This window comes from Nansenia antarctica (genome assembly GCF_963989245.1).
Source record: "Nansenia antarctica genome assembly, chromosome: 7".
Taxonomy (NCBI): domain Eukaryota; kingdom Metazoa; phylum Chordata; class Actinopteri; order Argentiniformes; family Microstomatidae; genus Nansenia; species Nansenia antarctica.
In genome coordinates, this window is record NC_137677.1 from 2,239,331 (window position 1) to 2,254,524 (window position 15,194).

The 15,194-nt window shown below is 40.3% G+C and overlaps 2 protein-coding genes across 2 annotated transcripts in view; both read left to right on the plus strand.

Moving 5' to 3' along the window:
• Nucleotides 1-6,584: 6,584 nt before the first annotated feature.
• LOC308161898 (transcriptional repressor protein YY1-like) lies at nucleotides 6,585-11,138 on the plus strand (the record flags this gene model as incomplete). The annotated part of the gene is made up of 5 exons (XM_080535976.1): nucleotides 6,585-7,108; nucleotides 8,270-8,384; nucleotides 8,632-8,683; nucleotides 9,159-9,317; nucleotides 10,962-11,138. The coding sequence occupies exons 1-5, from the start codon at nucleotides 6,601-6,603 to the stop codon at nucleotides 11,136-11,138; spliced, it is 1,011 nt and encodes a 336-aa protein (XP_080392102.1). The 5' UTR covers nucleotides 6,585-6,600.
• A 3,282-nt stretch (nucleotides 11,139-14,420) lies between these two features.
• The window catches only part of nipa2 (NIPA magnesium transporter 2), a 6,947-nt gene continuing 6,173 nt past the window's right edge, over nucleotides 14,421-15,194 (plus strand). The window contains exon 1 of the mRNA XM_080536230.1: nucleotides 14,421-14,531. The gene's annotated coding sequence lies outside the window, so the exon portion shown is untranslated. The remainder of the gene's footprint in view (nucleotides 14,532-15,194) is intronic.

The window sequence follows — 15,194 nt, forward strand, 5'->3', positions numbered from 1 at the left end:
ATTGCACAATACTTGGTTTACCTGTGCTTTTCCACGTTAGTGCTATTGATCTTTTGGCCTGTAAAATACACATATCCATAAAGATCTGTTCACTGCATTTCATCCTGTGTCCCTCTGGATAAATGCCAAGAATAAACAGCTTAGGCTCAACAGTAATTTTAATTGATAGAATGTCCTGTATTATTATTCCAAGTTCTTCCCAGAATTCTTGAATTCTTGGACATTCCCATATACAATGAAAGAATGTACCCTTGTCCTCTCTACACCTGTTACATAAGTCTGGAATGTTGGGGTTAAATTTATTGAGTTTTTCTGGTGTTATATATACTCTCATTATCCAATTGTACTGTAGAAGCTTTAAACGAGTGTTAGCGGTCTGGGTTTGAGCTCTTTTGCATGCCTTGTTCCATTTTTCCACTGATATATCCTCTTGAAGGTCACTCCTCCATGCTTTCAATTTGGGTTCTGAAGATTCTAGTGATCTAGCAATCAACAAATCATATACATCCGAAATAATTCCCTTTCCGAAAGGATTTTTAATTAAAACTTTCTCCAATGAGGATAGAGCGGGTATGGCCAGGGAGTGATTTTGATTAGAATAAATAAAGTTCCTGAGCTGTAAGTACTTAAAGAAATGCTTGCGAGGGATAGAATGTTTGTTTACTAGAATTTCAAATGATTCCATATGCTCATCCTTTGAGTCGAATATGTCATTAATTTGTGTTATTCCTTTGTCAGCCCATAATTTAAAGCCCCCGTCTGCCCTACCTGGCACAAAGTAATTATTGCCCCAAATGGGACTATAGCGAGAGAGAACAGGTGTTTCCGACAAGTATTTTTGTACCTCGTACCATACAGAAATCATGTTTCTCAATATAGGGTTCGATGTTTTCCTTTTAAGGTTTTTCGGATTATCAGAGTATATATATGTCGGCAGTTGGAGCCCTATAGAGTTACACTCAATGTCTTTCCATGCTGGTGAAAGTAGTCCTTCTGTCGAGTAGTAAAACCTCATAGTTCTGATTTGAGTTGCCCAGTAATACCACAACATGTTTGGGCATTGTAGGCCACCTCTGTCATAAGGTAAATACAGAAGAGACAGGCGAAGTCTGGGGCGTCTATTTTTCCATATAGAGTTCGTGAATAATGTCCTTAGTCTAGGAAATAAGTTTGGGGGAGGCGGCAAGGGGATGTTTTGAAAGAGATATAATAGCTTTGGGAGAGTGTTCATTTTCAATATATTAATTCTGCCTATCTGGGAAATAGGAAGAGATGACCATCTATCAATTGATTCGCAAATAGAATTTACAACAGGGCTATAATTAGTCTGTACCACTTCTTCTAACCTGTGAGTAATTTGTATTCCTAAATATGTAAAGCTGTCAACTGACTTAAAGTGACCAATATAATTGGGTGGGTTCTCTCTCTCATTCGAATTAAGCAGTAATATGGCAGATTTATGGCTATTAACTTTGTACCCAGAAATATTGCCGAATCTTTTAATGAGGTCCATAAGAGCCGGGATCGATTCTCCCAGATTTTTAAGGAACAGGATTACGTCATCCGCATAGAGAGCTATGCGATGTTCAAGTTGACCTATAGGTATGCCTGATATTGATGTGTGATTTCGTATTGCAATTGCTAAGGGCTCAATTGCCATCGTAAATATGAGAGGGCTCAATGGACACCCCTGTCTGCATCCCCTGTTGATTTTAATTGGCATAGATATATTGTTGTTAGTAATTATTTCTGCATATGGTTCTTTATATAATAATTTCACCCATTTACAAAAGTTTTCTCCCAGCCCAAATCGTTCGAGAAGCTCAAACAGGTATGCCCATTCCACCCTGTCAAATGCTTTCTCAGCATCCAATGACAGGAAAGCTGTATCTGGTAACTCTCTTTGGGAATGTAAGATATTTAAAACCCTTCTTACGTTATGAAATCCCTGACGACCCACAATGAACCCATTTTGGTCTCCCTTTATGATATCTGGTAGAATAATCTCTAATCTTTTTGCTAGAATTTTGCAGAGTACTTTTAAATCTGAGTTGAGGAGGCTGATTGGCCTCATGTTTTCGCATTTATCATTTGATTTTCCAGGTTTAGGAAGGAGAGTAATCAAAGCCCCTCTCAAGGAGGGAGGGAGGATCCCTTCCCGAAATGATTCATTAAACATCTCAAGAAGAGGTTTCCTTAATTTAGATTCAAATTTCTTATACAAATCGATGGGTAGGCCGTCTGGTCCTGCCACCTTCCCAGATTTCATGCTCTTTATTGCCATAGTGATGTCTTCTAAGGATAAGTCGTCACCCAGTTCCATCCTTTCTTCCTCTGATATACTAGGGATATCAATATTATTTAGGAATAGCTTTTGGTCTGGTAATTCTGGAGCTCTTTCGGAACTATATAGTTTTCCATAATATTCTCTAAATGCCTCATTAATTTTAATAGGATCTATAATAGAGTCATCATTATGAGTCTTGAGGTTGGTAATAGCTCTTTCGGTTTGAAGTTGTTTTAAGCGCCATGCCAAGATTTTTCCTGATTTTTCCCCTTGGTCAAATATAGTTTGTTTAAGTTTTAAGAGATTATCTGTAGCTTTTGCAGTTGACATTTCATTATACTGTGTTCTCAACAATAACAATTCCTGGTGAGTTTTTGGATCGGGATTTTGATAATAATTTCTCTCCAAAACTTTGATTTTTGACTCTAACAATGTAAATTTTTGTTTAGCTCTTTTAGATTTAGAACTTGTAAAACTAATAATCTGGCCCCTAATGTAAGCTTTAAAAGCTTCCCATCTGGTGCTTGCAGAAGTCTCATCTGTGTTGATTATGAAAAATACATCAATTTGTACCTCAAGGAAAGAGATTAGATCTGGGTCCCGTAGCCAACTTTGCTGCAATCTCCATTTTGGTGGATCCTTTTTCAAGCCTGGGTCTACATAACACAAATTATTTGGGGCATGATCTGATATCAGAATACTGTCATAATTACATTCCTTGATTCTAGACACCAGGCCTGCAGAAATTAAGAAATAATCAATTCGGGAGTATGTTTTATGTGTACTGGAAAAACACGAATAGAATAATACCTCAGGGTTTCTGTCTCTCCATATATCTCTAAGATTTAATGTCTTGATAAACTGATGTATAATTCCTCTGCTTTTATTATGGGACTTATCAATATGTGTTAACCTATCTTTAGAGGGATCTAGTGTACAGTTGAAATCTCCTGCTATTATATATTGACCTTTGAGGGTTGATAGAGTGAAAAACAAATTACTGAAAAATTCAGGGTCATCATTATTTGGCGCATAAATGTTGACCAGGTTGAGAAGTTCTGTCAGAAGCATGCCTTGAATTATTAGGTATCTACCTGCCGTATCAGCAATTATCTTTGTGACATTAAGAGGAATAGATTTATGTACAAGAGTCATGACCCCTCTTGCTTGAGTGTTAAAGGGCGCTGAGAATACCTTACCCTGCCACCTCCTCCTAATCCCAATGTCTTTGTCTTTTGAAAGATGTGTTTCTTGAAGAAAAATTATTTGGGAATTAATACTTTTTAATCTCCCCATCACCTGCTTTACCTTTTTTATTTTTTGTAGCCCTCTGCAGTTCCAGGATGTGAACTTGATGTCTAATTTACCAGTCATAGATAGCAATACATTTGTAAATTCCTTGTATCATTGTGCAATAATGTAAAGAAGAAAAAAAAAGAGGTCAAAAGAGAAAAACGAAGAAAAACAAACAAACAAACTGGGTCTCTCAACAAACTAACCGAGACCCCCCCAATGCTCCAGAACTGAGCATTCCCCCCACCCACCTGTTCACTCCCATAACGCTGAAAACTACTCCACACCGAGTGAGGAGTAGTGAGGCTGAACTGATTAATCTCCTTATAAAGAGTAACCTTCTCCCTCCACTAAATGTGAAATAAAAACCTAATTAACAAAGTTGGTATATTGGTCAACCACCACTAAATGTTAAGTATAGAAGCCCATTGTGAATTGTATATTATAATAACTAAAGAATGTGGATCAGCAGTTGACACCCTGAAAATAACTGAGCCCAAACTGAGTTTGAGCGGCATGTTATGGGGTGTTGCTGTTATAGTACATACACACACACACACACACACACACACACACACACACACACACACACACACACACACACACACAGTGCTTAACATGCCCTATTGTGAAAGTTTCCTGGCCCCCTGGTTGAATTTAGTAACCAAAATAAAAAGTAGAAGAATACATTGGCATATAAATGTATTATATAATTGACATTATGTATTATGTATTTTATCATTTAGATTCACCACTTCAATAACGATATGTTGCCAATCTGATCTGAGGTTCGTTCGGGGCTGTTTTCTCTCCATTCTATCTCCGTTGTTCAGGAAACAGTGCTGCTCGAATAGTGCATTGTGGGATTATGAGTTTTAGTGTACTTTTTTTGTTACTTTCTGACCTACCGATCTACTCTAATATCCTCAAGGGAAACACATTGGCATATTAATCGCTTAAATAGACACAATTCAACTTGTTTCATGTAACTTGAAAAAACGAATAACTGTGAAATAACATTGTAAACCCGTATCATGGGTCTAGCGTAGCATTGAATCATTGTTGACGGTGAACTGTGTTCGAGTAGTGCATTTTGGGACATACGTCTTAACGTGCTAATTTCTGAGCTACTCTCAACTGAATGACCCCAATATTTTCTCCGAAAACATAATAGTATGTTAAATCACCTAGACACACACAGTTTAACTGGTTTGCAAATAAACATATAAGAAAAAAGAACAATATAAACCAGTGTTAGAGGTCTAACATGACGTTGCTCGTTATCAAAGCCAGCAGTAGTGTCTCATATACTCATCCACTACCGTTCTCTTCTTGGATTTGTTTGATGAAACTTTCCACTTCTGTCGGTGTGCCAAAAGTTTGTGTTTTGTCCTTGTGTGTCACCAGCAATCTAGCCGGGATCAACATGCCATGTTTTATCCCCATGCTACGTAGTTTCTGTCTGGCCGAGTCGAATTCCTTCTGCTTCTTGTGTTCTCCTGTCGCTAGGTCGGGGTAGAAACGTACTGGTTTGTCCTTGTGTAGGATTTGTTTTTGGGCTCTGGCTGCTCTTAATACAGTCACCTTATCTCTGTCGTTCAGGAATTTCATGATCATCGTTCTCGGAGGCGCGTTGGGCTCCCGTCTCTGGCCAATGCGATGAGCTCTCTCCAGTGTGAGTTTGGATCTTAGTGCTGCGAGCCCCAGTGTCTCCGGTATCCAACTCTCGAGAAAGGTGCAGGCGTCGTCTCCCTCCTCTCCCTCCCGCAGGCCAACGAGTCTCAGATTAGACCGCCTGGCTCTTGATTCTAGGTCTGTCACCTTGTCTTCCAGTTCGTGTTTCTTTCCCTCCAGAGAGTGGACCTTAGCCTGGAGGACATTCACCTCATCCTCCATGTTGGAAATACGGACCTCTGCATGTGTAATTCGTTCCGTACATTCTCCCATATCTTTCCTCAGTCCATCAATTGCGACCAACATTTCTTCATGTCGGTTTGCAGACTCGGACCTCAATTCTCCGATAGCTTCCAGAATCCTGTCATATTTTCCCCCTTCTTCCTCGGCAGTTTCTGTGATCCCCGCGCTGCTCGAGTTAGCTTTAGCATCGTCCTTGTTTTTAGGAGAGCTGAAGTCCATAATTTTAGATTGTACTTGTGGGTTCTTTCGGGTACTCGGTTTCCCTTGTGTAGACGACATCTTTTACGAGTGGTATGGCTGATTTTCGTTGACTTTAGCTAGGTTTGTAACAGAATTTGTTTGACGATTTTAGTGGAGGTGAGAAAACCAGTCTTCTCAGCACGCCGCCATTACCGGAAGTCCCATGAGTAACACATTTAGTTGTTAAATGTAATCAATCCACCATATTGTGACGAAATAGATTTAGAATAGTAGTATGCCATGATCTAAAAAACAGACTTAACCTGGCATCCAAATTTGCTTCAATCTGAAACAGACTGTATAGTCCATTTTCATTTAAATAACTCAACAGAACCTGTTAGGATACAAACCGTACTCAGTGCAGGATAATATTGTTGAATGACAGCATATTATGTGAAGTTCATCACCTTTTCGAAATAGACCACACACACACCTCATAAACTATGGGCGAGTTGATTTGCTTGAGTTGAATTGATCACATTTTCACGTTTAATTTATTACGGAAATAGATATTTATACAGCACATTGATAACATAATATCCTTACCAGCATATTTACATACACATGTGCATTCTTTCAGACATAGACAATATACACACAATATGACAACACAATCTTCATCACTATATTTTGTTAATCGAACATAACATTTCCCATTCACAATCAAAACAACTTAGGATAATTTGTATTTAATTCAATTTTGTACAGACAATCACAAATCGTTAAAAAAAAATAAAAAAAGGAAAGGAAAAAACGTCTCTCAAAGGTCGCGCGAGAGTACGCAACTACAGCCTAGTGGCGACGAGAGTGGAACAGAGTGGAGTTTGTGTTGTAGAAGAAGGAGGAATTTGGGGTTTTTCGACATGGCATCGGGCGATACCCTGTACATCGAAACGGATGGATCGGAAATGCCAGCCGAGATTGTGGAACTGCACGAAATCGAAGTGGAGACCATCGAGACAACAATTGTAGGGGACGACGATGAACACCAGCCGATGATCGCCTTACAGCCCCTTGACTCAGATGATCCACAATCAATTCATCACCACCAAGAGGTAATACTGGTGCAGACACGAGAGGAGGTTGTGGGTGAAGATGACTCGGACCTCCATGGGGACGACGACTACGAGGACCAGATTCTCATCCCCGTCCCGGTCCCCGCCGCCGAGGATGAATACATCGAACAGACTCTGGTGACTGTCGCCGGGAGGAGCTCCTCGGCCGGGCGGATGAAGAAGGGGGGAAGCGGGAAGAGATCTAGTAAAAAGAGCTACTTGAGTGGAGCTGAGGCGAGCGGTAGAAAATGGGAGCAGAAACAAGTCCAGATAAAGACATTGGAAGGGGAGTTTTCAGTCACGATGTGGGCATCGGGTAAGTTCACGGTTCGGTTGGAAGTGAATTCCTGCGTCTTAGTCCCTCGCATTGTTCTCACTGTCTGTGCCCTGCAGCCGGGCCGCGGGCGGGCGTTGTCCTCTGGCCGTTTCAGAGGAGAGTTTCTACTGTTCTACTAAGTCGCAACTGCATGCAGTCCATTTGAAATGTTTTTGTTTTTATGGGAAGCCATGTTTTATGTGTTGATGGCCGCCGCCATGTTCCCCCGGTCCAGTATGGCGGCCCGAAAAAATGGCGTTGATTTCTCCGGGGAAGATGGCGGCGGGTGTGGAGCGGCTGGGAGCTGCAGGCCGTGTGGCGCAGTTCAGCTCGGCGGCCCGGGCGCCCGGCGGAGGGAGCGGGGGGAGGGAGGGAGGTGGCACAGGACTGTCTGGAGGCGATAGTTAGCTTGGCTAAACCAGCTGGCCGAAGCGGTCACGGTGCAGCAGACAGTCACTTTGCAAAGACATTGGATTTGTGTGTAATTCAGCAAACCCGACAAAGCGAAGAAGAAACAAACGGCTGTTGTTTTCATATCGTCACCATCATCTGTTTGTCTTCTTGGCGGCGGCTCGTTTGACCGAAACCAGGACTATTTTTGCTACCTTGCAAACGTGTTGATAGCGGATATTAGTTAGTGTCACCTGCTTTTTGGGGAAATGGAAGTGGGAAGTGTCTTTTTTTTAGTATTCGCTCACATTAACATGGCCAAAAATACACCACGAACAAATGTTTGGCTTGTTTATTAGCTGACGAGTGCTTTGTGGCTAAGCTAGGTAGCTATCTAGCTGGCCATAGCAGTCATGTTTACTAGTTAGCTTCTATAGCACAGCTATGATTTTACAAAAAAAACATCCATGTATTAGAACGTTATTCTTTTTATAAAGACTGCTAGCGTTTTCTCCATAACCAATTCCAATTCTAATTTTTAAAACGAAATAATCTTTCGCCACCATAAACATCAAGTTGTTTCAGCTAACATCAACACCTCCCCGGCTGAGAAACGCCCCCCCCCCCCCTAAGCATTGTATACTCCGCTCCACTACGCAGTGTTGCACCGTCCCCAACTGTATCAGCCTGTGTGAGATTCAATCGATCCTGTATGTATCCTGCCATTGCATTAAGTAATTCAAACTCTGTTCGTTCTCTCTCCCTCTTCAGATGACAAGAAGGACATCGACCATTACTCAGAGTACATGACAGGGAAGAAACTCCCACCTGGGGGTATCCCAGGGCTCGACCTCTCAGACCCCAAACAGCTGGCAGAGTTTGCCAGGTGAGTGTCAAAAAACAGTTGAGTTGTCTGGAAGCTTTGTAGCATTAAGATAGTCGTAATTACAATGGCTATTATAGATTCATCTTGGTTGGTCATAGTGCAACACAGGTTTCAGGAAACTCCCCTCTGATCTGCAGAGCTATACTTTCTAAGGTGCACAAATGAAAGGGTCATTGTCATGCATCATGGAAAGAGAAATGGTCTGTTGAACTCGCCATTCATTGTGATTGTCTTCGGCCCTGTGCAGGATGAAGCCACGAAAAGACGACGCTCCGAGGACGGTAGCCTGCCCCCACAAAGTGAGTGTGCTGTCCTTGACATAAGAGATAGATACAATATATACAATGTATGGCTCCAGATAGCACACATCTTTATATTTGATTTAACTCTGTACCTCCATTGGATTAGATATTTGTGCTTTGAAATTTTGAATAGCTCACCTTGATCACAAGATCAAGAACTGACTAACATGGCAGAACTAAAGACAGCTCCTTTCTTTGAGCAGAATGATCAAGGAGTTGCTACCTGCTTTTGGATGATCACCACGCTGAGTAATAACCGCTGATAACTGCTGACGCACTTTGGCTCTGTCGTGTCTTCTTTAGATTGATTGATTTAATCATTTGAATTCCAACTATAGACAAGAGCTCACTGCATTCAACCCTATCAGTGATAACACAGTAGAATTGTCGAACGGTCGTTTCCTATACATTGTGATGACAATGGTGACCTATGAATTATGCCTGTCATTCATCTCCACCGTCTCCTCCTCAGGGATGCACAAAAATGTTCAGGGACAACTCGGGGGTGAGGAAGCACTTGCACACCCACGGGCCCCGTGAGCATGTCTGTGCCGAGTGTGGGAAGGCCTTTGTGGGGAGCTCCAAGCTGAAGAGGCATCAACTTGTTCACACCGGAGAGAAACCCTTCCAGGTATGTGGTTTGAACCTCCCTCAAAATAAGACATTTATTATTCTGCTAGCTCATAACTTGCTTCCCCCCCCCCTTCTTCTTTTTTTTTTTTTATACTTTATTGCAGGACTTTACATTCCATTTCACAAGTTAATTTCACACACTTTACAAGTTTTCTTCACTTGTTTAAGTTCATCCTGCATCATTTTTGTTAGTTTTTTTATTTTTTATAAAGAGAACAAGAAATAAAGAAAATAAAGAATAGAGACTAGAGAGAAAATATAGAAAAGAAAGAGAGAAATTATAGGGATAGAAATAGAAAAGTAAGAGACAAAGGGAGGGGGGGTGGGAGGGGTGGGATCGGGGAGGGGGGAGGGGGGGGGGGGCTTCCTTCCTACTCATTCATTCGATCCATTTACTCCAGTTCATAGTGAATTGCTCTTCACGGCCTCCCACTTTGCAAGTAATTCTTTCCATTTCTTTTATCTCTTCAACAGTTTTTTTCCAATTATTAACAGATGGTGGGTTTAAGTCCAACCATTTACGTGTGATTTGCTTTAAAGCCGCGATACGTAGTATGGTGTACAAATATTTATCTCCCTCTCTGTATATATCTAATGGAATAAGGCCGAGTATAATATTGACTGGATGTATAGGATTTTGTAAGGTAAATGTATTTTTTATTTTTACTTGAACTGCCTCCCAAAACCTTTTCAATTTAGGGCATGTATAGAAAATGTGTGTGTGGTTGGCTTCTCGTTCCGTACATTTCCTCCAGCATTCTGCATTGCCTGTTGGCCTATATTTTGACAACATTTTCGGTGTTAGGAAGATCTTCATATTTATTTTCCAAGCAAATTCTTTCCAGAATTTTGATTGTGTTGTCTTAAATATTCTTTTGCATGCTTCTTTCCAATCGTCATCCGTAATTGTTATTGCTAATTCGTTTTCCCATTTTTCTTTAGTGTTATCTTCTTGTATCTTGATTTCTTGCATGATTTTGTAAATTTTTGAGATTTTTGTCTTTTCACTGTTTCTATTTTTGATCAGATATTCCATTAGTATATGTGATCTTTGTTCCTGTCTCCTCTGCTGTGTTATAAGGTAGCTTCTAATTTGTAAGTACTTAAAAAAATGGCTATTACTTATATTAAATTTATTAACTAAGGTTTCAAATGAGTCTATCATGTCATTTGTAACCATCTGTGAGTACACCTGTAGTCCCTTCCTAGCCCATTCTTCTAATATTTTGTCTGTTTTATTAGGTAAAAAGTCTGGGTCACTGGCTATCTCTCTCAAATAAATACATTTGTCATCACATTTATACATTTTACGAATAGTTTTCCAATTTTTGAGGGTATTTTCTATGCATCTGTTATTTCCACTATATTTTTGAATATCCTTTAGACTCAGAAAAGGTAGTGTTCCTATTGATATTGATATTGCTTGTTTTTCTGTCTTTCCATTTGGTTTGAACCGAGTTATTCATCCATTTCATTATTGTATCTATTTGAGTTGCATCTTCTTGATGATGGTGTTGCACAGTTTCACTGTGAAACACAACTTGCTTGTACTTAATACTTAGCATTGGAACCCTTTTACCTTGACTGTCACATCATGTACTGCCTCTTACTCTGTACCCCTCTGTCCCCCATCTCTCTCTAGTGTACATTTGAGGGCTGTGGGAAGCGGTTCTCTTTGGAGTTTAACTTGGGCACCCATGTGCAGCTTCACACCGGAGACCGCCCCTACATCTGCCCCTTTGACGGCTGCGACAGGAAGTGTGCTCAGTCAACCAACCTGAAGGCTCACATCCGCACACACGCCTCAGACAGCCTTTGATGCCGTGGCCACCGTGAGGCTTATGTGAGTTATGACTTTTATTAATTGTATGCAGTATGTCTGTTGTTGTTTGTTTATGTTGATGTAAAGATTATTATTATTATTATGGTACTTCACATTCGTTGACATGTATGGTTTCAAGACTGTGTGTGTGAGCGTGTGTTTCTGTGTGTGTGTCAGGGGGGTGGAGGTCCAGGCCCAGAGTTCAGAGGTCAGGGCCCTGAAGGCGGAGGAGGCCCTCCAGGCAGCGCTGCAGAAGATCCAGAACCTGGAGAGACGGCTAGCTGAGACGGCCCAGTCTGGAGCCCAGAGGTCGGCTACCTCAAGCTGAGACGGCCCAGTCTGGAGCCCAGAGGTCGGCTACCTCAACCAGATCCGTTTAGAATGATAAGGTTCAATCTCCGTTTAGAATGATAAGGTTCTATCTCCGTTTAGGGCAGTTCAGAGATATTGAGCGTCAAAGTTTTTACATTCCATTATGTTTTGTCAGATGGAACCTTTGTATTTGATTAATTACTAACTCTTTTATTTTATGTTTTTGGTTATTTATGTTATGAATAGCGTTATGTTTTTGGTTATAGAATTATTAATGTTTTAGTTGTAATTGAGTGTCACGTGGTGAGGTGATAGGATGGGCCCAGGTGTATTTATGGAGTCAATTAGTAGCACCTGGGTGGATGGAAATCGGGGAACAACATTATTTTTGACCACGATCACACTTTTCTTTAATTACATCACAGTTCGCTTTATTACTTTTCGGACAACTTTTCGGACAATACAATAAATCTTTTACATTTTATACAACATACAAGGACAGTGTTGCCGTGCGTTATTATCCAACCGGACTATTACTGTTTTCATTCACACGGTGGAATTGGCGGCTACAATCCTGTTAACACGAAAGGACACCCCATAGTCTCTCTTTACATCATAGGAGAATCTTTATCTTCCTCTCTTCTGGTCTCTCCTGCTGTGGTAGAGGTTGTATTGGCTGGGGGGGTCAGAGGTGAGAGGTCAGGGGGCAGGCTGAGGAGGTCTGAGGGGAGGGTGAGGACCACCGCTGGGCGCTCGGTGCGGAGGAGCTGGAGGAGACGGAGCTGGACGGCAGCAGGAGACCCGTCCAGAGAGGCCCGGAGAGCCTCGCAGGCGGCCCGTTCTCCCTCAGCTGCGATCACCTAATCTTTCATTAGTTGTCAGTAATAATCATCCAAATTAAAAGCAATAAACACTTGAAATATATCAGTCTGTGTGGAATGAATGTATACATTATACAAGTTTCACTTTTTGAATGGAATTACTGAAATAAATCAACTTTTTGATGATATTCTAATTATATGACCAGCACCTGTATATAACAGCTTGTAAGGCACCATGAGTCAGTCGTTCAGCTTTTCAGATTTTTTGGAGTTTCCTTCTCGACTGCTTTGTAGCACTGATATCACCTTTACTCTCCACAACACTTTGGTGGACATTTTGGTTTGAAATTTACAATGCCCCTACAATCTATAATCTGTTAATGACCATACACTTACATTTCTCTACAATCTATAATCTGTTAATAACCATACACTTACATTTCTGCTCTCTCCACCACCTTGATCCCCCACTGGCAGACTACAGAGTCGACGGCCACCTACAGGTTGTGATAGAAATCAACATTTATTCACCAACTTACGACCATGTGTAGATCTAAAAAAAATTGGATTAAGAAGTGTTGGTAAAAAGCTCCATCTTGCTCACTGATGGACCATAGTGTGATCCAAAACAATAAAGGCAAAAAAGACAACAAAAAGCCTGCTTTCTTGTTTTGTGACATCTAATACTACCCACGACAGACCTCATGGTGTAGTTCATCTTATTTCACTACATCAGTGTTTTTACTTGGCTAGATCAGATACGACCCAACTAACCTAACTGGCAAGTCAGGTTTTTTTTCATAGGCTACATTTTTCCCACACTTGAAGAAGAATCTTCACAACAAACATAACGTTCCACTTCCTCCTATGCAAGAGTCGCTATCTAGTTTATTTTGAAACCTTAGAACCATTCCCATGTACACACACAGGCCTATAGCGAGGTGTCTGTGAATTATTTAGAGTAATCCTAGAGGCACAGAGTCACAACAGTGGTTCAGCCTGTGTGGGGGTTCAGGGTTCTGGGTCTCATCAGGATCACAGTGGTTAGACGGACTCACCAAGGCTGGAGGACAAATATGTAGCCTAACTTTTAAGTTGCAGGTAATGTTGAACAAATTAATCTTTTGAAATAATAATAATAATCATAATAATAACAATCTAATAATTGTATTGAGTCAATCGAGATAAGGGCAAATATCGGGTGATGTTTGTCATATGATTTACTTTGTCATTTGGAAATAAAGGGAAAGGATAACTATGATGTTTAACCCTGAAGTCTGATGCTGGTTGATGTTATATGGAAGTGTATTGTTATTTAGCCTTAAATAAAACGTCTATCATCCTCATGAATTAGCCTGTTTTAGTACATTTGAGGGACTCTACTTTGTAGATCTTACATTATATCACAGTAGATTTCCAACTGTAAGCAGCCTAGAACAGTCTCTTGAGATTTATCAAAGATAAGCCTGGATTCTCCTTTAGCGACGTTGATGGAATTGATGTTAGTCTTGACCAGATAATGTTTTTGTTCTGTTTTTAATACTCTTTTACTCATTTACTGTTATTCCTTGTTATTCCTTATTATTCCTTGTTATTTACTGTTATTCATTTACTGTTATTCCATGTTTTAACTTTAATCTGATACTTTTCCTTTATTTTTCACTGTATTGTACAGCACTTTAATGATGTTTTAGTTGTTTTAATCTGTTCTTTTGCGCTGTAGGCTGTTGTACAGCACTTTTAGCTGCATTCTTATGTATGAAAGGTGCTATACACATAAAGTGTATTATTATTATTATTATTATTATTATTATTATTATTATTATTATTATTATTATTATTATTATTATTGTAAGGTTTAGATAGCCACGCCTACACCTACACATGTCCAGCTGTGGTGTAACCGCACTCATGTACAATTAGTCAATCGAATAGAGCACCTAAATTACACTTGTTTGATTGAAAACAATTGAAATATCTTAATGCAATTGTTTTCAGTGTTAACAAAGTGCGTATCGCGCATGCGCAGATCGTATCGCCACACAGTGTGGGCGGAACACGCGTCAACCTTGCCGTCAAGCAGCGAGGAGTGTCGTAACAACAACATGTAAAGAGCTCAACCTTGCCGTCAAGCAGCGAGGAGTGTCGTAACAACATGTAAAGAGCTCAGTTGTGTTACAGAGCTACAACAGTTAGCCGGCTAGCTCACCACCATCGTCTGGGCTGTTGCTGGGTAGAACAAGGACCTTTACCAGAGGTATTTAGAATAAAACATATTAATAATGCACAAATATGACTGGTTATGGTTAACAATCCTATGTTAGGCCTGTGTGGGAGGCTAAGCAGGCTTTTCTGTACAGTCATAACGTTGATGCATGCTAACATTACAAGCTAGGAGGCTAGTGTGGTTTGCTAAGTGTGGTTTGCTAATCAAGCTGAATAACTGTGTTGGTTCTAGTGTATACAGAGTATATAATAGTACTATGCTTGTCATCATTGAGCTGTAATAACATCTGACTGCCTGTGTGAAGGTTTGCTGTGCATCCCCGGGCAAGACAAGGCAAGGCAGGTTTATGTGTACAGCACATTTCATACAACAGGGGTAATTCAAAGAGCTTTACATACATTATTTAAAAACACAGCAAGAGGAGCATAGTAAGAAAATAAAAATGACAATGAATAAAAGCAAATATAAGAAGTAAATAGATAAAACATTTAAAAAGACAATAGTTAATGGGAAAAAAAGTGTTTGTGTTTAATCATAACTGATGCAAAACAGGAAGGTTTTTTAGCTTAGATTAAAATATTTGAAGGGTTTGGGCCTGTTTGATTTCTGTTTGATTTCTGTTTGATTTCTGTTTGATTTCTTCAGGGAGTTTGTTCCAGGAGCTGCAGAAAGACTGACATCACTTTAGCTGTC